Source organism: Amblyomma americanum, chromosome 4 (assembly GCF_052857255.1).
Source record: "Amblyomma americanum isolate KBUSLIRL-KWMA chromosome 4, ASM5285725v1, whole genome shotgun sequence".
Classification (NCBI taxonomy): Eukaryota; Metazoa; Arthropoda; class Arachnida; order Ixodida; family Ixodidae; genus Amblyomma; species Amblyomma americanum.
The window spans coordinates 51,503,103-51,526,495 of record NC_135500.1 but is presented as its reverse complement, the minus strand read 5'-3'; the positions used below and the strand labels follow the sequence as shown (position 1 = coordinate 51,526,495).

Genomic DNA, 23,393 nt, shown 5'->3' with positions numbered 1-23,393 from the left:
TAGTTTGCATACGGGTCGTACAACACCTAAACAATTATCGCGTCTATACTCCGTTTATTCAGACTTAAATACCTCTGCCGCGTACGTACTGAATGTTTAATCGTCTACATCCGCTTTACTATGCCCACTGCAGTACAATACACTCCAATATCTCTGTCATTAATTTGGTCTTCAACCATATAACCAATTATTTGTCCCGTTAAATCTTTACTGAACACCTAAACAATTATCGCGTCTATACTCCGTTTATTCAGACTTAAATACCTCTGCCGCGTACGTACTGAATGTTTAATCGTCTACATCCGCTTTACTATGCCCACTGCAGTACAATACACTCCAATATCTCTGTCATTAATTTGGTCTTCAACCATATAACCAATTATTTGTCCCGTTAAATCTTTACTGATTTTTTAGCGACTGCTAAAGGGTCACTAGGTCATGTTTGCCTTCCGTGATCAAAACTAACGTTGTGCTGCAGATTGCAAGTCCACACTTAAGCTCCAGCTCAGCAGTGTTTTGCAGGCCTGCCAAAACTATGCAGCATGCAGAGACGCATGTCTTGGGCTGTGAAATGGTGTTGCAGTGTACAGGTTTCCTGAACTGCAAAATCGTGATACGTGCAAATGCGGCATACCTCCTTCCGGGCCGGCAAACAAAAAATATGTGTAATATCTTGGACAACAATAGAACCGCAGGACAGGCAGCACTGAAAGAACTTTCAACGCAGTCAAAACCTCGCTCTAGGCTTCTTTGGGAGCATGTGGGAGTATACAGTGAGTATGGTCAATGTAATATCGTCTTCGGGTACGGGGTAGAGCACCCGCCTCGTCTTCTGGAGGTGGCTCAACTGAAAGTGGTTCAATGAAGGTGGCTCAACTCCCGCTGCCTGTCGGTTACCCACCGGTTTTCTTAAATAGGTAAAAGCCATAGCCCGGGTTGGTGCTCAGCTTTCCGGGGTTGCATGGCTTGTAAAAAGAGTCTGCGCTTTCAAGCCAAGTCATTGTTGGCTTGAACAGAGCCAAAAAAAGAACCTCCCACAAGTGGTCTTTTACTGTATGAGGCAGAATTAACTTAAGTTGTTTGACGGTGGAATGAATCACTGAACCGCCAACGCAATGGGTCGGTCTAAGACCCTTTTCTCTCGCATTTCACTCCAGAAGGGCGGAGCATCACGCCGTGGAAATTTTTTACTCATTAAAAACGGTGGTTACCCGGTGCACTGGCGATCGAATCCAGCACTTCCCCTAATGCGAGGCGGATGCTCTACCATAGAGCCACTGCATCGTCACAAAATGCCAGAATGAGCTTTACAGCACAAGGCGGATTTCCGTCCCTTGCTGGCAGATGTTAAACAGCCAGGTCCCAGTGAGCAGTGCAGCCTACCACTGCTCAAAATTAATGAGCTGCCGCTCCTGTTTAGGGAGATCACCGCGTTAAGCCCTCACGATGTGGGCTCTATCGGTGCGTTGACCGTTGAAAGCGGAGTCGTGGTTAAAGCTATCGGGAAAAATGGCGGCATGCAGGGCCCGCGAAGGGGGAGACAGTGTTTGTAGCTGTCGTCAAAAGACCGTTTCTGATTTGGTCATTTATGACCTGGGTTAAACTGGAGTCGTTCGATTTAGTAATCCGTTCTGCAGGTCTGGTATGAGACCAACCGGTTTTTCGCAGACATTAAGGAGTTGGAATCTGGCAACAGCCCTGCTCGGTGGATGAGACCTCGGCAAGTATCGTGTGCGGCCATAATTTCCGGTGCGTGTGCACTGTGCACGCTAATCCAGATGACGAACACGGGGTGGTTCTCGATTCGGACTGTCCACATGATGAAAAGAGCTGCTGGAGAAACATGGCATGTGGCCAACCAATGTACTGCTGACTGCGGTGCGATAAGAACAGTCGAATTTGATTTAGAAGCTATGGACATGACTATCGCATATTCCTCTGCCTTTTCCGGGTTTGAGTAAGGACCGTCAAGAACGCAAGAATTGAACCAGTAAGGGATACAGCTGCCGTAGGAAAAGTTGCTTGCTGAGTATATCCTCTGGAGCCGACGCATGTGGTAAACGTGGGATCCTGTTACTGTTCCTGCAGAGCCTTGGCACACGCATCTCGCCAGTGAATGTAATAAATAGAATGCATGTTGTTGAGGCATCGCAGGGATGGATAGCCTGCTGTGAATATGCTTGGGAAGTGAAGCCGTGTCTGCAAAAGCAGATAAGCGCCCGGTGTGTAGTGGAGAAATAATAAAATTTGGTCACCGAAAAATGGCTGAGGGCACAAGCAATAACGCGTTCGTTGCCATGCTGATTTTGGGCTAGTACAGCATCAAACTCGTGTCGGCTGGAATGGGTGTGAACTTCACTAGCGCCTGACAGGCTGAAAAGCGCTAAAATAGGTGATGTGGTCAGGAGAGCGAAAAACGACGAGAAATCTTTCACTTTAGCAGAACCATAAATAAAAGAAACACCATTCTGAAGCATGCGTGTTAGCGCACATGATTTGGCGAAATGTCGAACGAAACGACTGAAGTATTAACTTAAGCCCTCAAAGTTGAGGACATCCTGCGGATATTGTGAAAAACGGAAGTCCTTGACGGCACTTATTTTACTGTGATCCGAGTGTATTCGAGAGGCGTCGATGAGATGACCAAGGACGGTGAGCTGGCGGCTGCCAAAGTGACGCATTGAAGACTTGAGCTTCAGTCCGGCTTTGGGGAAAGCAGCGACAAGAGGTGAAATTCGGTGCAGTGCGTAGCAGATGTTTGCTACTAGATCGTCTAAAGAGCATGACAAGTTCTCCTCTTGAATGCATGAAAGATGCAGTTATCATCCGCTCGAATGCCGGTGGCACATTTCATATGTCGAACGGCATCTTTTTAAACTGATAGAGGTCATCAGAGATAATGAAGGTGGTCTATTCATCGTGCATGTCACCCGCAGCAATCTGCTAATAACCAGAGCCGAGATCAGTCGATGTAAAATATTGTGCTCCGCGAAGAACGTCCAGCGCAACGTCGGTGAGGGGCAGTGGATATGCGTGTTTTAGGTGATCTGGATGACGTGACGTTGATCGACGCAAAAGTGCCACGAACCGTCATTCTTATTAATTAACGCCACTGGTGATGGCCTTTGACTCAGTTACGGCTTAGTGATGTCCTTGGTTAACAGCATGTTCAATTCCTATTGAATGGCCATCCGTTCGACGCTAGGATCTCTGTACGGCCGTCGATGGTGAGAGGCAGCGTCACCGGTGTTTATGCTCAGCTTAAAAATGGTCGGTTGACCCAACCATTTGCCAGCAGTGCTGCCCCTTGGTAGCAGTGACAGCGCCGCACGCAGAACCTAACTTAAAATCTACGCCTTGCAGGAAAGCCGGGGGAGTTTTTCACTCGACAGCAAAGCATTGCTATCAAATAGCACGAAAATGATCATCGTGTCATGAGCTAGCCATCCCTTCATACTTGGTCTGATCATCGTGTCAAGCGCTCTTAGCCGGACCACGTGACAATCTGGACCCCGTAACACCCGGCCGACATCTATAAAGCCCGGACATCGACAGCGATCTGCTCATTGGCAGCAGTGAAAGCGCCGCACGCAGAACCTAACTTCAAATCTACAGCTTGCAGGTTAGTGCACAGGTCACTTTTGGGAATCTGGTTTTGTTTCTCTCGCTGTCACTGCTGCCTTGAGTGTTTTGAGTGTTCTCTAGCCTGCTATTATTGCATTGTTTTACATGACCAAAGAAGTTGCCAAGTGATTTTTGGATTTTAGAGAGGAAGTGAAGGCAGAATTGAAAAACTTGAAGGACGCACTAGAACGCAGTTTCAGATCCGAACTGAGAAATGTGAAAACTTCTGTTGACGAAATGAAAGAAAGCGTGGACTTTATGAGCAAGCCGCTTGATGAGACAAACCAGCGGCTGGAAGTAAGCTTGATCGAAATCAAAGAACTGAAAAAGGAGAACCAAATGCTTCAGCAAAAGCTCTTTAAGGCCGAGAATCACCTGGCGGAAACTCAAGCAGCGCTCCTTAGGTCTGAACAGTATTCGCGAAAGAGAAACCTATAAATACAAGGAGTTATGAAAAAGCCAAATGAAAATCTTGAGCACATGCTTTGGAAAATTGGTGAAGCAGCTGGCGAACCCATCATGCGGAATGACATTGATGTGTGCTACAAGGTGCCGACCAAGGATGCAAACAAGAAAAACATTGTCATTCAATTTCAATGCCGTGAAAAACGTGACAAAGTTCTGTAGCTCGCTAAAAAGAACCGACTAACAAATACTGCCGTAGGCCTCACTTCAGATGGGCCCGTTTTCATAAACGGACACCTATGCCCAGCTACTACAAAAACTGTTAGGCATGGCTTCTGACCGCAAGTACGAGCACGGCTGGAAGTTCGTATGGGCACGAAACGGTTCCATCTTTGCGCGGCGCACTGCGTCATTCCCAGTCATTCCGATTACTCGAGAAACGTGTCTAGAAAAAATCCCCAGCGACGCGCGGGACACTGTGTCACCAGCAGTCGTCCCGAACGGCGATGCTTCTGCGTAGGAAGGTCTTTTGATACTTATCAATGTTCATATCAAAAATGGCCAGTGCTTTCACTTCTCCCGCAGACATCGCTAAACTTATCGAACAAAACAACACAACCAAGTGTCTTAAACTGCTGCATTTGAATGCGAGATCAATCGAGTCAAAAAAGGAGGACATATCTGCATTGCTTAAATCTTGCCATTGCAACTTTGATGTCCTTGCTTTTACGGATACGTGGTACAACCAAAATTCTGACTATTTTGTGCTACCCGAATATCACCATTTCTGTTTAAATCGCATAGACAGGAGAGGAGGCGGCATGTCAATACTAACGTTGTCATCGCACTGAAATTTTAAGTGAATATAGCCTTATCAGAGACGACTACGAAATACTAAGCGTGAAAAAGGATAAAAATTTATTTGCAGTGGTGTACCGCCCTCCCGCCGGTAATTTTAGCTTATTGTTCGAGCTCTTTGAACGCTTCTTATCTTACATAAATGACTCGGGCTATACATTAACACTTGCAGGGTATTTTAATGTAGATCTATCTAAAACGTTTACCTAAGGCACAGAATTTCAATCACTACTCGAGTGCAATGGTTTTTATAATGTCATTTCAGTACCAACACGAGTCACTTCATCATGGTCATCATTAATTGACTTGTTCTTTACAAACTCATCTGATAACATAGTAAAGTCAGGAGCTCTAACCTGCGACATTAGCGACCACCTCCCCATATTTTTGTTCTTACGGCGCAAAGAGCCCACGTGTAAGGAGACATATCAGAGTATGTATCGTTCCATATCACCTGAAGCATTAGCACATTTCAAGAAAATGATTAGACGGACTGACTGGACAGATATTTGTGACATTTTAGATACGAACACAGCATATGAAACATTTTTATCCAAATTTGAAGCAATATATGCTGATTGTTTCCCTCTCAAACCTTATCGTCAGCCTAGAAAGGCTCGAAACCCATGGATTACACGGGAGTTGATGAGGAAAATAAACCACAAGAACGAACTTTATCAGCGTTTCATGGAAACACACGATCCAGTAAAGTGGCGGGAATATAAAGCTTTTCATAACAAACAGAACACCGAGAAAGAGAATTCAAAAAAAGACTACTCTCACCGTATTTTTGACGTAGACTGTCTACGGAGAGCGACAAAGTATGGAAGAAATTAGACAAATTATTAAACCAAACGAGCACCCCGCGCATTCAAAGCCTTATTATAAATGTCAAAGGGACACAAGGAACAGAACTTTCCGACGGTTTTAACAATTTTTTTGGCGAAATACGCGGAAACAGCGGGCGTAGCAGATCAACCACTCAAATACCAATAAACCCTAAAAGCATATTCCTTCAGCCAACCTGTCCAAGCGAAATCAGTAGTGTATTCCAAAGCATTAACAACAGTCGTAGCACAGAGACAGATGGTTTAGAGATAAGGCCTCTTAAATATGTAATTGATCATATTGCACCTTTGCTAGCACATATATTTAATTCAGCACTCTCAGAAGGTGTGTTCGCAAAGAAATGCAATTAGCGCGTGTTATCTTAATTCATAATGGAGGTAACAGAAACAGCATATCTACCGTCCAATTTCTATTTTAACAATTTTTTCTAAAGGGCTAGAAGAAATAAATAACATCCTAATTGATATTTTCTCTCAAAAACATAGTCTGTTAACTGAATGTCAGTTTGGATTCAGGAAGGGGCGTTCCACAGAAAGTGCTTTTTTGAATCAAAAAGACATTATCTTAGGAAGTATAGAAAGAAAGTAATGACTTTGGGAATATATATAGATTTAAGCAAAGCCTTTGATCTCGTTAATCACAATCTATTGGTAGACAAGCTAGAAAACGATGGTTTCCGTGGTACGTGCACTCGACTAATCCGTTCATATACTTATCCTCACGCTCACAGTTTGCTGAAATAAATGACCATAAGTCACTTATTGGATCTATACAAAGTGGTGTACCAGAAGGCAGTATCCTTGGTCCCTTCCTTTCTCTATTTTATATAATTGATACGGTATTAATTAATAATTTGTTCAAATTTGTAACCTATGCTGATGATTGTAACATATTTTTTAGCTGGAAAAATCTAACCGATATTCTACCACTCGCAATTTCAGTTTGTTTTCGGTTGCAGGAGTGGTCTGAGACTAACACATTCTTATTAAATGAATCAAAAACAAATTTGTTTTGTTCCGTGCACCCGGTAAATGTGTGAAAATGCCTGAGAGTATTACCATTGGTACAAATAAAATTAATAGAGAGACATCTGTGAAAACACTTGGAGTTGTTTTTCTCTGAACACGTGCTTTGAAACGACCATGTCGATAATCTTTGCTAAAAAGCGCAAAAGGCAGTTGACATTCTCTGCAGAAATCGCCATTTATTTCCTGCCAAAAATAAACATCTTTTATATAATTTCTTGCTCCATTCCGTGCTCAGCTACTGAAAAACACCAGTGCACAAAATTTAAACAAGCTAATCTTATTACAAAAAAAGTTGTTAGAGCATTAGAAAATGTTCCATTCGACGCGCATACTAAACCTCTGTTCTACAAATACAAAATAATTAAAGCCTATACCATATACAAGTACAACCTAATAAAAAGTTACACTAGAGCGATACAGGGCAAGTTAGATACACTCCTCTCACTCGGTAATCTCCGCAAACAAGAATACGTATACCCTAACCGCCATAAACTGCCGTGGAAAGTTCCTGTCACACGCACAAGTTATGGCCGCCAACGCATTGAATACACACTTCCTCACACACTCAATGACTTCTTGAGGCAAGATATAGCCATTACGGCCCTTAACAAAGCTGACACAATGCAGTTGTTTGTTAACGACCATTAGTGTAACAAGAGACTACTCCTTTATACTCTCTTTTTCACTGCTATTTTTTTTCTTTGTAAAATGAACAAAATATTGAATTATTACAGTGCTGTATTGTTGCCAGGGTGGTTGGAGCTTTGTCAAGCTGCTATTGTGCAGCTTTTTCTCCTACCCCCCCTTTCGCCATGTATGCTTTATTTTGGTGAAAATAAAAGGGAGAATTGAATTGAATTGAATTTAATGTAAAAACCAGTCGTAAAAGTGCAAGGGGTCTTAATACAATTGCAAATGGGCTTGGGCTGGAGACAGGTTGATTTTGTCGTTTTGGGGTAGCTACCTTTTTAGAAAGCCAGAGAAGGAGATGAAAAACTAAAAGGCGTTGGCACGTGCGTTTTGAGGGCCGAGATGTGGCATTCATTCGTGGTGCAAAGGGTCGCCAGCGATATTCCTTGGCTCAGCGGCTGAATGCATTCGGCGAAGTTCGAAATCGGATCTTACGCGTACTTATCCCAAATAGTGAAAGCGTTATGCGGAAGGGCAAGGATTCTAACAAGAATCCCAACTATCGAAGAAAGAATCTACTCACCATCGGTCACCGGCGGGCGACACGAGAAAAAGACAATGTTGTGGCGTCGGGGCACAGAGGGATATAGTCATATGCAACGTACACAGTTAGTGCACGACTGTATCTGGTGGCTCCTGTGGAAGAGGCAGAATGAGCTGAACGACATTTCTGGCGCAATCAAGGCACTATGTTCACAGAGAAAGTATAGACAAAAGATGAGGTCATGAGTGCAATCTTTGAGGACAGTAAAGGGAACAGAAGTATGACGGCCGGCGACTCATGCCCGAGCAGTACACATTCCATCGAAGACAGGTGCACCGCCGTCAGTGACACGGACAACAACTCAGGGGGCAGGAGGGAGTACTTTATTTAGGAGGCAGCGATGATGAGTATTCATGGTGGAGATTTGCGCTCCCGTGTCAATCAGAGCGGTAATAGGGCCTTCCACGTCGACGCTCAGCACGTTCCGTTGGGAAGGAAGAGTTATAGGAGGATTTCGGGTCGGATTGTCAGCAGCATCACCTCTAGAGCTGCAACTGTCAATTTCCGAAACGGGAGAGGGCGTACGGAGCCGATGTGGACAGGCGGCAGGGTTGAGGCATTGTAGGTCGAAAGTGTTGGGGTGACAGCGAGAGGTTGGTGCGAAGTATCAGAAAGTCGGGGCTGAAATCGGGTGCTTCAGGCGGCGAGAAAAAGCGGCAAGAATAGGAAGAATCCGGATGGCTGTAGTAGATACACGACGAAGGGCTTCGCTTGTGTCTTAAGGTGTAGCCAACTTGGGAGTATTTAAAATTGTAGAGAATGCCGTGAGATGTTTTCCAAGTGGCTGAGTTGCGGCTGCCGCGAGGTTAGTACATATATTCAGAAAGGAGCACTGCAGAAACGTGGCCAGTATCTGGGCAACTAATTAAGCAAACAGGTTGTATTCGAAGAGTAGCGAATTCTGGACACAGCGTTAGTTTTAGGTGGTGCCGGCGGTTGAAAGGCAGCGGGAACCATTGCCTCTGGTTCCCAACGCATAAGTCGCGTCAAATTCTCTCGAGTCGGCAGGAGGTCATGGTGCGGTCGAGCCAACACAAGAAGGCGTCGCAGTCGCATCCGCCAACCGTGTATACTGTGGAGAAATCCGGTAGCTGTTCGCTTTATAAAATGGGCCGCATACTTTGACAGTTCCGTAAACCGTTACACAGTCATTGTATACGAGGAAGTAGAACGTATCAGCTACGCATCAGCAAGTGATCAATTTTGTCGCTCTCTAACCTAGGGGCATCGACGCTTATACTCTGTGCTCATTGTATGACACTTAGGACTCTGCAGATGTTTGTGTGCACCACGCAAGCTCCTTATTCACAGCCAGCAGAATCTCGGTTGGCTCACGAAACAAGGCACTAAGTCTCTGCTTTCATAGGTCCTAAATGGTGAGTTCATTTTCATGGATCTCGAACCAAACACTCGCAGTGACCGTCAGGGAGAAGAAGACACTGGCTAATTACAGGGCGGGGCCCAGGTCTTTTGTGTGCACGCCAATGGCAGATAGGTAGATAGGTGAAAACTTTATCGGTGAGCCTTATGGATCAGTTACTGCCTAGGGTTGGTCTGGCTCTTGATCCCGGGTGGTGGCCAACAGTCCATGACGTGCGGCGGCCTGTCTAGCCCACTCTACCAGCCGCTTTTCTCAGGCCGGTTCGGAGCTGAAGACCAGGATCTCTTAACCCTCTTTGTCCGTGAGGTTCCAGCAAGATCGCGGTTGGAATTCTCGGCAGAGATAGAAAACGTCGTCAAAGTTGGCTCTCGGAGCCCCACAAAGAGAGAATTCTGGCCTGTATTGGCCTGCGTGGATAAGGGCTAACAAAGCCGGTGAAGGGAATGTGCGAGCCTGGATCTGTCTCCAGGTAGTTTGTTCTTTCGAGAGGGAGATGTGTGGGGGGCAATAGACGAGCCTCTGCTCTCTGTAATAGAGGGTTATTTCTTGACAGGTGACGAGCCGGTCCCGAGCGCTACTTCGGCATACGATGTGCCCTGCTAGGTTGACGTACGCTCGAGCAAGAAAGTGGGCCACTTCGTTGACGGGGTTGCCCGCGTAGGCTTGCACCCAAACTATTTGAATTGGTCACCGTTCAGTGGAGCAAGAATTGAGATCTTTTGGGCGGTAGAATGAATCTTTCCCCACGGAAAATTCGTGATTGCTGTTTTAGAGTCACTCAGAATGAGTGTGGCAGTGGAGGAGGAAATGGCAAGCGCTATGGCTGCTTCTTCGGCTTCAAGTGAGGTTGTTGTCTTGATCAAGCACGAGGTTATTTGTTTTACGCCATGCGAAGCTACAGGGATGGCGTAGGCCGAATTGTGCATGTACCCTGCCGCGTTCACGTAGACAGAGTCTCTGCCATTTGCATGAGCTTTATGCAAAGCCTTGGCACGAGCTTCGCGTCTGGCCTGGTTTTGAACTTTGTGTACGTTTTTCTGCCCAGGCTGAACTATGAGTCTGTCCCTGATGTTTGTCGTGATGGTGTTGGTGCTGTGGGGGGGGGGGGGGGGGGACCTGTTGGCTGTATCTTTAGAGAGGCGAGAATGTGTCTAACTGTATTTGTGGAGGAACGTCAGTCAATCTGAGCCGTGCGATGCGCTTCAGTCAGTTCTTGTAGTATACTGTGTACTCCCATGCGTAGGAGGTGGGTGCTGGGAGTTCGTTGTGGGAGAGTTAAGGCTGACTTGTATGCCTGCCTTATTAGTGCATCTACCTTCTCCTCTTCCGTGTTGGTGAGGTAAAGGTAGGGAAGGGAGTAAACCATCCGACCAATCCCGAAAGACTGCACCAGCCACCTCAGGCAATGTTCACGCATGCCTTGGTGCTTGTTAGCTGTCCTTCTAATGAGTCGTATGGTTTGATATGTTGTGAATGTTAGTTTGGAGATGGGCTCCGTGTGTCGCCCGTTGTTTTGTAGGAACATGCCTAGGATGCGTATCGTATCAACCTCTGGCACTGGTACACTATTGACCTTGACATGTATGGATGGGTTTTCCTTCCTGTTGCGGTTCCGCGTCGGGTAGAGTAGAAAGAGTTCAGACGTAGCGGAGGAGAAGCGCGAGGCCTATAGAGGCTGCGCACTCCACTACCGCGACCTCACCTGCTTGAAAGGTTTCTTTTATGATCACGACATTGCCCATGGTGGTCCATAAGGCAGTGTCGTCTGCATAGGAGTGGGAAAGGTTTGGGATTCGCTCTAGCTTGCGAGCCATCGGGATGAGAGTTATGTTGAAGGGTAGTGGAGATAAGACTCATCCCTGGGGTGTCCCCCTGCTTCCCAGATGGAAGGAGGGGGACTCTATATGGCCTAATTTGATTTCCGCTGTGTGGCCTCTTAGGAAAGCTGCTATGTAGGTATCTGTTCGAGTCCCGACTCCTAGATTGCATAAGGTATCCAGTATGGCTGTGTGTTGGACATTGCCAAACACCTTAGTGAGATCTAAGGCTAGCAGTGCTCGTGTGCGTTTGCATTGTCTGGGATGTAGGATTTCTTCTGAGATTTGAAGCATTGTCCTGTGTTGAAAGATGGCTTCGAAATCCCAGCATTGGGTGGGGAAAGAGCTCGTTTGTTTGCATGTAATTTTGAAGTCTGTTCAGGATTACGTGCTCAAATGGCTTTCCCAAGCATGAGGTGAGTGAGATTGGCATGAAGTTTAACAGGTCCCGCGGTTTTCAGAGCTTCGGGATGAAAGTGACCCTCGCGTGGGTCCACTCAGAGGGAAGAGTACCTTCCTTGCAGTGCTTGTTGTAAAGTTCTGTTGAGGCCTGAGCGGAGTTCTCGTCCAAATTTCGTATCGTTTTGTTCGTGATCCTGCCGGCTCCTGGCGCAGACATTGTGCGAAGTTTGAGAATTGCTGCTCTATCCTCCCACGTTGTTATGTTCGTGACGAGCTCAGGGATTTCTACGCCCAAGTAGGAAGCAAGGGGTAATTTGAGAGTGGTCGTGAAGTACCTTTCTCTGAGGTGCTGGATCAGGACATCATCATCTATACCTATTCTGTAAATGAAGCGTGTAACATTCAGTTGTTGGGTGCTCTTCGTGTTGTGAGGTTCTAAGAGGCAGCGCAGAAATTTTCATTTGTCTCTTAGGCCCAGGTTGCCCTCCATGCGATTGCAGAGCTGTCCCCACTGCTGACTAGTTAGTTGTGCCGCGTGTGCCTCCATTTCCTTGATCAAGGCTGCTCTGCTTAACTTTAGTGATCTGTTGTGTTTGTTACGAAGCCATCGTTTTTGCAGACCGGACTGAGGCCTCCCCATGTGGAGGAGTCTGCTGTGAACCGCGTCGGATTCGCGATTGCTCGGTATCTGATATGACACTGTAGCGATGTACTTTGTGAGTTCTGCGACCCATCTCGCAAGGTGTTTGATTTCGGGGGGGGGGGGGGGGGGGGGGCGTCGTTCCGGAGGTTCCGAAACTTGTCCTAGTCTGTGATCTGCAGCTTCGTTTTCTTGAAGGGGGTGGTTGAGTTCAGCGAGAGTGAGGTTTGAATTATGTAGTGGTCGCTTGCTAGGAAAGTCTGCGTGTGCGACCGCTTGTGTGATATTCTTTGTGAGTGTGATATTGGGAGTGGTGTATTGTCGCACGCTGTTACCGATGCGCGTATGTTGTTGCGGGTTATTGACGAGGGTGAGGCCCTCGTTCTGAATTAGTGTCCAGAGCTGTGCTCTTTTCCTGCAGTTGAATTTGTACCCCCAGCTGACGTGTCTGGCGTTAGTCACCAAGCACTATAAGCGGGTGTTTAGCGCTGATATAGAGCGCTTTGCGTGTGGCTGCGAGGAGGGGGCTGCTTTGCCTTTCGGGCTGCTGTATGTGTTGAGGATGTATGGGCTAATGCTATTGCAAGCTTTGGGAAGGAGCTAATGGAAACCTGTTCCCCCCCTCCATTTCGACGCGGCCCATCTTAATCGTCGGCGGTCAGGCAATCAGGACAGCACCGGTTGGGCGAGGAAGGATGTCTCCCTCATGGGGGTAAGGGAACGGCGACGGGAGCGCCACCTCGTAGGTTACGCGAAATTCTGCGGAACCGGACAGAGTCTCTTCGGGATCCGGCCAGCGTTACGAGTGGTTGGAGCCGCACGCTCTCGTCACCTTCCGCGGCAGGCGCACGGGGATCCGTTGTGCCTTGCCGTTGGACATACATACATACATACATACATACATACATACATACATACATACATACATACATACATACATACATACATACATACATACATACATACATACATACATACATACATACATACATACATACATACATACATACATACATACATACATACATACATACATACATACATACATACATACATACATACATACATACATACATACATACATACATACATACATACATACATACATACATACATACATACATACATACATACATACATACATACATACATACATACATACATACATACATACATACATACATACATACATACATACATACATACATACATACATACATACATACATACATACATACATACATACATACATACATACATACATACATACATACATACATACATACATACATACATACATACATACACACATACATACAAGTTTTATTCTCCACAAAGAAGTGGAAGGAGGCGGAGGGAAAACCCGTACATTTGTGGCTTGAAAAATCCTCCGCCCCCTTACAGTGCATACAGCAGCAGAGCGGGACAATAGACAGTCACATTTTTTTTTGTTGCAAAGAGGAAAAAAAAAATAAACAGCACTATATCGCATCACAAAATAAAATAAGCCTAAATAAGAGTTTCAATAGAACACTGGGTTTGGGCTCCTGGAAAAACTTTTTTTTTGGAAAGTAAACAATGCAATGTAATTGAACATAAAGATACACCTGTGCGTTCATTCACAAAAAAGAGTATGAGTAGCAAAATATTTGTACATATTTGGAAGAGACATATTGGATACATCAGCTCCTTCTTTTTCTGCAGCATTCAATAATCGCGGAAGGTTATACCGGAGTGTTTGTTGTCCATAGGCAGTACGATATTTTGGAACTTTCCATCGTTCTGGAGTTCTGGTGCTGTAGATGGGATAATTGGGTTTTAGTTCTGCCATTTCAGTAAAAAATGTACTCTCTCGTTGGACACTTAAACGGTACTGCCTACATAATTTGTATTCGTAAATATTTCTTACTTTCAATAAATTAAGCGAAGCAAAGATATCTGAAGAAGGCGCTGTGTATTCAACGTTTTCAATTATTCGTACTATTTTTTTCTGTAGCCTTTCAAGCTTCAACAGATTAGTTTTTGTTGATGTTCCCCAGACTAAATGAGAGTAGTTTAGGTGGGAAACAAAGAGAGCGTTATAGACCATTAGTTTAACTTTTTTTGGAAGAGTATAGCGGTTGCGATTTAAAATTCCAGTTATGCAGCTCAGTTTGCTGATTAGACTGTTTACATGATCATTCCATTGTAAAGTTGAAGTAAAATATACCCCTAACACCTTGACAGTATCTACCACATCAATGGCTGCGGATCTAAACATTACGGTTCCTTGTAACAAAATTTGTTTACTTTTTGGTCGAAAAATTACCACCTTTGTTTTGTTTGCGTTAAGTTTTAATTGATTGCTGGAAATCCATGAGTCCAATTTGCGCAGAAAAATATTTGCTTTAGTAATTCCTTCAGCTTCAGAACGTGATGGCACCAAAGCACTCGTGTCGTCGGCATATATAACGAACTTGGTATCTGAGCAGATGTGTACAATATCGTTAATGTACAAATTAAATAGGACCGGGCCTAAAATGCTACACTGTGGGACTCCTGAAATTATTTTTTTTCTGTGAGAAATGAAACCATTTATGTCGACATATTGAAATCTATTTGATAGATAACTTTGGAGCAGGGCCAAAACATGTCCCCGGATACCATAATGATGCAGTTTTTCAAAAAGGATAGTATGACTAATATAATCGAAAGCTTGGCTAAAATCAACAAAAATACCGATAACAATACATTTCTCTTCAAAATGTTTTAGAATATATTCCTTATGGTCCAACAGCGCCAGCTCTGTAGACCTGTCCCTTCTAAGGCCATATTGCGAAGTAGTTATTATATTATGCTTGTTGCAGAAGCGCGATATTCGATCTAGGATGATTTTCTCGAGACCTTTTGAAAAGGCAGGAAGATTTGACACCGGTCTGTAGTTAGATACATCATTTTTATCACCTTTCTTATATAAGGTTATCACACGGGCGACTTGCATTTTTGTTGGAAAAACAGCTGTAGAAATGCAGGGATTAAAAATATGCGCTAGAATGGTATCACATACTTGACAGGTCTTATTTGTATACCATCTGCATCAACACTATGAGAATTATTTAAACTCAAAAAAAGAGAACACACTTCATTTGCATCTGTTGGTTCAAAAAATATTGTGCTAGAGTTTTTCTGCCCTAAAGTTTTGTATGATGTTGTCTGGTTTTTAGTAAAATCTCTGTTAACAAAGTAGTCATTAAAATATTTACCATTTCTTCTCCTTTTAATAATTGCCCTTCGTGAAAAACTTCTTCAACTATCTGTTTTTTCTCGCTCCGACCCATCAGTGCATTTAAGTTATTCCACATTAAGTCAGTGCGCTTTACGTTGGAACCGAACATATTCTGATAGTAGAGTTCTCTTGCTTTTCTTAGCTGCTTAGTCAAGTCATTACGAAATTTTTTGAACGTAGCGAGATCAGATCTTGTACGAGTTCGCATAAATGTTTTAAACAGACGTTCTTTCTTTTCAATCTTCTTCAATCGGTACTTTGTCACCCAAGGTTTTCGACATCTCTTATTACCAGTGTGGCGTTGGAATACGAAGTGACGTTGGTATACCGAAAGAAAGAAACTCAAAAAGGCATCATAAGCTACGTTCGCATTTGTTGCCTGAAGGACGTTGTCCCAACAAACTGTTTCCAACTCATGATAAAAAGCTTCTAAGAGGGTAGGTGTAACAGGCTGAAAAAGATTAAACACTTTATGGTGGAAGTTTCCCCGAGTACTAAATTTTATGCTACAAAACACAGTGATCACTAATAGTGATCACTAATAGGGTAAGTAAGAACACCGGAACTGACAAGGTTAGCATCATAATTTGTTATTACTAAATCTAGAATTGTTTGCGTGGACGACGTTAGTCGTGTGGGAGAAACAATATGGTTTATACAGCCATTAGATAGCAATACATTTTCAAAATCTGTTTTCTTCATACTATTGCTACTCATATCAACATTAGAATCACCGGCAAGTATCACATTGTATCTGTTTTGGTTAACAAATGAAAATAAATTATCTAAAAACAGAAAAAATTCAAGGAGAGAACCATCCGGAGGGCGATAACAAGTTGCAATTACAGTGTCTTTGATTTGCCGACAAATAATCTCAAAATTACTGTGACACAAGAGAATTCTGAAAGCAAGGCAGGCTGTAACAGAGAGCTTACTAGCACAGACACACCACCACCGCGACGAGTAGTTCTACTAACAGAAAAAGTTGTCATATTAGGAAGGTCAAAAGTGTCACAACTGCTTGTTTGCCATGTCTCTGTTATCATCAGAACATCAAAACAATTCTCAAGCTTTTTTAACAAGGATTCTAGTTCAGCAACCTTGTTGAATACAGACTGTGCATTTAAGTGAAAACAACGAAGATAACCTTGTGTCTGACCACCAAGCTCTCTTAAGAGTTCTTCTAAGGTAACGTGCCCTAGGTGCGCCATTTCAAGATAAGGGTCACGGGTTTCCGACTACACGAAAAGGCATTTAGCTAACAAGTGTGGAGAGGTCACTTACGCTCTTGATAACCTTAGCGCCATCGCCACTCCTTCTACGCACCAAAATTTTCCCGTTGACGTGCCACACATATGCAAAGCCAGCCTGTTAAGCCCACTCTTTTGTGGCTTGCAACAACACTCTCGAATAGTTGGTCATGTTTTCTGTGATGTACACTGAGTCGCCTTTTTCCTTTTCCTTTTCTAGGCAGCGAAGCGAGCGCGGCAAACGCGCGCTCTGGTCGCCTTCCCCAGCAAATGCTAGGGAATGGCTTTGCCCTACGGGAAAACCCGGCCGCCAGTGTTGGCGCATACAAATGTTCGCCGCCGATACTTCCGAAGTCGCGCCCCTGCCCCAGACGGTAAGTCAGAAGTCCTTCTTACGTTACCTTCTACTTCCTAGGAATGCCTCGTTGATGTTTTGTAGCTAGCTGGCCTGTTCTGTGTATTAATTGCAAGTGTAATAAATAGCATATGAGTGTTAACGCTATTGTCCCTTCCCTTTGTCCCTCGAGCACGAATCCCACCGCGCTTAGCGAGCGGGAACGCTGCATCCGCGGAGTGGGAGTGCGGGCGGGGCGGAAGGCTGTCCCCCGTCATATTTCCACAAGCTCTATTACGTGACGACCATGTCTTCAACCTCTACGGGGTGATCTGTAGCGGTGTATGCTCTGTGAACTAGGGTTGCTACCCTTTGCAATGGTTTGTTCATTGGCATTGTGGGGAGTGCTGTTCACTAATCTGACAGGAGCTTGAGTTTCCTGTAGTGCGATGACTGTGGAGACTGCTGTGTCGGAGAGAAATTGAATGTGGAGTTGCAGTTGCTTCGCTTGGAGCGATATCCTCTGCAATTCCGCTGCCACACTCTAGGTTCCTTGTGGTTTGCTGCCTACATTCACTAGTCTGAACGCGAATGGGTTAAATTTGATATATGTGGGGGGAAACACTTGGTCTATTTTGATCTGCACCTGAGCAGCGATGGCGTCCGGGCTCTAGATCTCTGCTCGAGCATCGTCATTCTGTTGTTGAGATTGCTGGTCCATGTGCTCATATTTTTGGCCATGGCTTTGAATTTTTTTTCCCAATTTCTGTGCAAGAATAGTGATTGCGTTGATCAGGGTTCCTAACGTTGTGGAGTCCTCAGTGACAGTTTTCTTTTGCTCAGCCTTTGGCAGGTGTGCTTTGGGTGGGTGAGTTCGGTGTGCTAGCTAACAGGGTAAGAAAGGGGATATCTTGAGGGATTTTCATTTAGTCTGTTGGTGGGATTCTTTGTAGTAGCAGTTCAATTTGAGTTCTAAGGCTATCAATTTGCCTGGTGTTGGATTTGCTTGCTCTCCTGTTCAATCTGTGTTTAAGTTGATTATTCTCACGGACAAGCGAAGGAGATTGCGGACCCCAAATAACCTGTTTGTCAGATGTGGATTTCAGGTCTTTCTTTGTTTCTCAGACGTGGGTTGTCTGACCAGGTTTGGAAAGGACTTGGACCGGGACCTTTTTCGGGAGTTGGCGCGGCTTCTCGAGCTTGATCGCTGCCTGCGGCGGGATTCCAGAGGGTTGCGTTCTTTGTCGTATATTCTTTGGGTGTCGGCCTTTTGTTGCCCGGTCGGTTGAAACACTGTTTGAAGTCCTTGGAGCCCGTGAGGTGGGATCCATTACAGATGATGCATTTGGCTGCGCGCGTTGGGGGCTCGAGTAGTGAATGAGTCTCTCCCCAGCGCTCGCAGAGATTTCGCTTGGGTTTGCACAGACGTCACTTCTGTGACCAGCTTCCTGGCATTTGACGCATGCCTCGACTTTCGGCAGGAAGGAATAGCAGTTATATACGGCTCTGTAAAAACGTAGTTGCCTTGGAACCGACGTTGTGTGGACGAAAGTGACGAGTAATTCTTAGTCTTTCCCAACTGTCTGGCGTCTGTAATGTCATACGAACTACTTTTGTTGAAAGTATGAAGTTCCGGAACTATCTCTTCAGGCGTCTGGTCGTAGAAAGCGTTGTAGAGAACTCCTCGGATGGCATTGTCTGGTTGGGCGATGTAGGCATTTAATGGGTAGGCCATGTTGGAGATTTGAAGAAACTGTAGCCTAACGTAGCGTTCCGCTCTGTTCTCTGATGGGGTACTCATGGTGAAGGAGTTGTTTCGAGGATTTATGCGTATGGCATCTTGCTGACGTACTGCCTCTATGGGGAATTTCAGGGCGGTGCATACGAGGAATAGGATGTAGCCCCCATTTGGTTTGCGGAGAATTATGCCCCCGCTCAGGCAGTAGATGATTTTCAGGTCTAAGGCGGTTAGCTTGGGTAGCGGAGCCTTGCGCTTTATAGTTGATGGAGGACACTTGCCTTGTTTAAGCTGGGCCAGTATGGCGGGTCCGTCCGGGGGCTTGAGAGGCGAGCTCGAAGTGGCGGGCTCGTGGTGCGGTGTTGGGTGCACCAGTTTACGGGCTGTGAGGTCCCTGGTCCATCTAGAGTCCGCGGCGAATTCTTCAGGCTAGATTGCTTCTCCGCCGACTTGGAATACCCTACTGCTGCAGGCAGGCTCAGCGTTTTGTGAAGCCATGTGCGCACTGTGAGGCTAGGCCTAGCCTATACGCGGCAGGTTTCAGCTGGGCCTACTGCGAGGCTCAGCGTACCGTTGCCGTTCCGTGTCAAGCACGAAATTTCGTTTTCGAAAGTCCATAAAAGTGGACAAAATGCTTTACAACACCTTCACGAACCGTTTCAGCACTTTCAGTCCATGAACTCTCGAAAAACTGCACAAAACATTAGAAAACTCCGGAGCCAACATGAGATGCGTCCGTGTGCTCCGGCAGTCACCTGGCGGTCATCCAAACGGTAGGTGTATTTACAGAGGAATAGCTGACAGCGACGCGGCAGAACAACTATAGCTAGTGGCGTCAAGCAAGACCAACACACTTCGTCGTTGTTGCTGTTGCTTTCGTCGGTTCGGGTTCCACGAATGAGCGCAGCACTTTGTCCTAATCGTTGCCCACTCTTACGTCCATAAAAATATTTTACGCTCTGAGCAAAAAGCCGAAACTCCCCAAGGCAGAAAACGATGTCTGAATAATATTTAGGCACGCAAATTATCATAGCATAAACGTTTTTTAAACTACGAGGAATTGTTTAGACTTCAAGTCCCATGTGTATATTGAGTTCTTTGTACGCTTCTGCGGGCTCAAAGAAGTCAGATTTTTATAGCATTTACAATAATTTGCCAAGATAAATTTGAAGTACCAGCAGCACGGACAATAGTTTCCCACAAGCGTATAAGAATACATCATTCAGTACTAGGCAGCATTAAAGAGGACTTTTTTCTTTACTCAGCGATAACCCTTTTGAGCAGGTAGGTTAGAGAACCTATAAAGATACATCTTCATTAAAACACCACTCGCGTTTCATTCAACCAGTCCCTATCTCCAACCGATCTGACAAATAAGGATTTGGTGTACGTGCCCTCACGTGATGCTTACGAATTTCGACAGTATGATCGGTACGGCTGGTAACATAGCGATAGTCTTTATGGTAAATGTCTTAACACCATATTTCTTTTTTTTTCATAAAATGTACCTAATAAGGGTTTGAGCCTTCATTTTTAGGAGAAAGCCTCACAGTTGAGTTCCCCTTTCGTGGCGCCTATATTATTCATCCTCCTGCAGTGTCCTAAGACGAATCTAAATGCGCGGCATTGAGGTTTTTCAATGCGCTAAATAACGTGTTCGAATAAAAAGGCTGGTAAATACCATGACCATAGCAAATAGCTGCGGCTAGGTAGTTCTAAACATTTCTCAAAATTTGGCGTCATTGTTGCTTTCACCAATGAATAAAGCTGGTTGTGAGGTAAAAATTGTACAAATACCATTTCGCTCTCGGGACACACGTGATCCGCGCCATGAAGCGCGGTGAAAAAAGGGAGACAGGAAAGAGGTTGCAAAGTAAAAAGGTCGACTGCAATGCACACACAAATGTCAGCATATTGATGCTTTTTGAATGCCACGTACAGGCTGCTGCTGCTCCGTCCGCATAAACAAGAAAGTGCACCGGGTTGTCGACTTGCTGTAATTGGTTAACAATCGCTGCCGCGTGCACACAGAAGGAAAGTGAAAGAAAGATGGCATTATGTATTGGGTTTACTGTTCCGAAGCGACAAATAGGCATAGGCTATGAGGTTCGCGATAATGAATCCCTCCGCAGGTATTTTCACCAGCAGAGGTTCTTTAAACTACGCCGACGTCGCACAGCAAAGGGACGTTTTTTCATTTTGCCTACGTCAAGATGCGGCCGCCGCAATCGTGCTCGTTCGCGCAACTTGGGGATTCAAGGCATGCATTCATAGGGGGAAAGTTTTAAATGTTGTATATTGTAAGGTACTGCCATCGAAATATTGAGGGTAATGATTCATTTTTCCGATGTGTCGAAAGATCTTTCTTGTAAAATTTTACCATCGCTCGCATGGAGTAGATAGGACTGCCACAGGAAATCAAGGGGAAACATTTTTTGGCGATAGCAAAATCGTTAAAAGCAAAACTAAACCTAGGCCTGCTGAGGGAAGATCTGTGGATGTATTGATTGTCGCAGTGAAATCACAAAAAATATATGCAAAAATCTCGTTCATGAGCCCTTTCCAGTTGAAACATACTTTTGTCCAGAATTGGTTGGGATGAGCTTCCAAACGCCAAAGCAACTGAGCCAGTCCCGCGAGTAAGTAAAACAAGAGACGGCAGGGGTAGCATGAGGGGAGCAATTGCTTATAGTTTATACGCAGTGTTGAGAAAATCACGAAACTGGACGGAAATTTATGGAATGCTATGTGTGTGATACATTTTGTAATCCTTTGTCTTCTGAGCCTCTGCCTTATGTTATTAGCACGTCACAAGATCGATAATTACATGACCGCATGCATACACCTGACGTCGCAACTGCATATTACCCGTGCCCACACATTAGTGCGCATATCACAGCTCGCGCACCTTCTACCCAAGTCTGTAGACGCTATGATTATTCTGCTGAAAGTCCTCTTAACGGCCTGTTTCGCGTAATGCTGCTCAATACAACTACGCATGTCTTCCGTGTGTACCATCTCGTTCCCATAGATTAGCGTCAGTCGATGCTGTCGAAGCTCTCTCTTCGGCCCTCCCATATTTCAGGCGTGTGTCTTCATTGATGTGTTCAGCTCAGCGCCACTACATCTATAATCCATGCCTCTCTCAAGACTACCTTTCGATCTGCTATAATTCTCTTTACCTGATGGCTACAGGTAAGTCGACAATGTAGTGCAAGCGCGATCACTAACCCTCTCCTCCGCTCAACGAGAACCCTCCTCACCAAAACCGCTACGCGCCATCGTGAAGCGGCCACCATTATGTCATCGGTGCATTGACAGCACCGCTCGGAATGCGGCGCTGACGCAGCAGTGCCAGACATCACTCCGTGATGGGGTTATGGTGTTACGTCTATTTTTGCGTTGAAAGACCAGCAAGAGCTATCGTTTTAAACGACGCACGTCGCTAGAACTGCGTTCACTGAAGCGACGACGGCGGCTGTCTAAACAAATAGCCTCGCTCCCTTTTGCATCCATAGCAGCACGGCGAACGTGAACGGGATTCAACCCAGCCTCATCATGCTCAGCAGACGATTGAGCTAAACACTGAGCAACCGCGGCTTGTACTTTAAGTGCGCTCACCTAGAACGATGACCTTAATGCCTGAGTGATCCATTTCGCTTCTTCCCGCTGTGTCACCAAACGAAACGCCTATGTTTAGCAATAAACAGGCGCATAGCAAAGAATCTCTTCGTTAATAAAATGATGCGGAAGTAATTCATGTAAGACTTTATGTAGATTGGCACTTTTGGATAGTTGGCTTATTGATTAAGAAGAGGAAAGCTGCGCGTTCACCGCTGAGCTGCTTTCGTGGGTAGTTGCGTTGACTTGCCTCTTGTTATTTGCATGAGCGAACACGCATTTCATATCCTAGTGCATTTCGCGTGGTCAGCACGACGGGGATCCCAACATTCGAGAGCGGGCAGGATACGTGCTACTTACGAGCGCTGTCTTTTCAGGATTTCTGAGGAGCTTGTCTCTGGCCAAGCCATAGAATGAGCATACGGGGATCTCGATGGCCTGGTAAGGTGAGTGGACGATGCCGTCTTTGATCTGGGCTTTCATCTTTACCCAATGCAGAACCTTGATATCCTGCAACGAAAATATGAGGTGCTTCAGCCTCTGCTTGCATCTCTGATGGTCGGAAAACGGGAAGCTGAAGAGGCCTTCATTTAGAACAGTAATCATTGACAGAATTTTGTTTCGAGGGTATAACATAGGGTTTAGGGGGTTTTAGTTTATTTCTCGTTACGTATAAAATAATGATTTTCTTGCTTGTTACGTAATGATCACGGCAAAACGCATCAATAGCCGCTTGACGATTCATCTCTGTTCCAAAGAGCTTTCGTTACCTGTATGCATGTGATAAACTATGAATATTTAGAGAGTGTAATTTATGTTTGAAGAAGGTGAGAAGCATCCCCTTTTCTTAAAAACAACAAGAACAACGCCAAGAAAGGAACTATGCAGTTCTGTCAAAACCTTTTTTCTCGTGGAAGATGAGGTTCTGCACAACAGCTGGCCCTACT

The 23,393-nt window shown here is 45.0% G+C and overlaps 1 protein-coding gene across 2 annotated transcripts in view; it reads right to left on the bottom strand.

Moving 5' to 3' along the window:
* LOC144127947 (putative 4-coumarate--CoA ligase 1) overlaps window positions 1-23,393 on the bottom strand; it is a 160,479-nt gene that overhangs the window by 106,524 nt on the left and 30,562 nt on the right. Inside the window, exon 2 of one of the 2 annotated variants that reach the window (XM_077660962.1) lies at window positions 22,807-22,956. The exons of the other annotated variant lie outside the window; for it this stretch is intronic. Coding sequence (XP_077517088.1) covers window positions 22,807-22,929 — 123 coding nt within the window. The 5' untranslated portion in view covers window positions 22,930-22,956. The remainder of the gene's footprint in view (window positions 1-22,806; window positions 22,957-23,393) is intronic. 2 annotated transcript variants of the gene reach the window in all.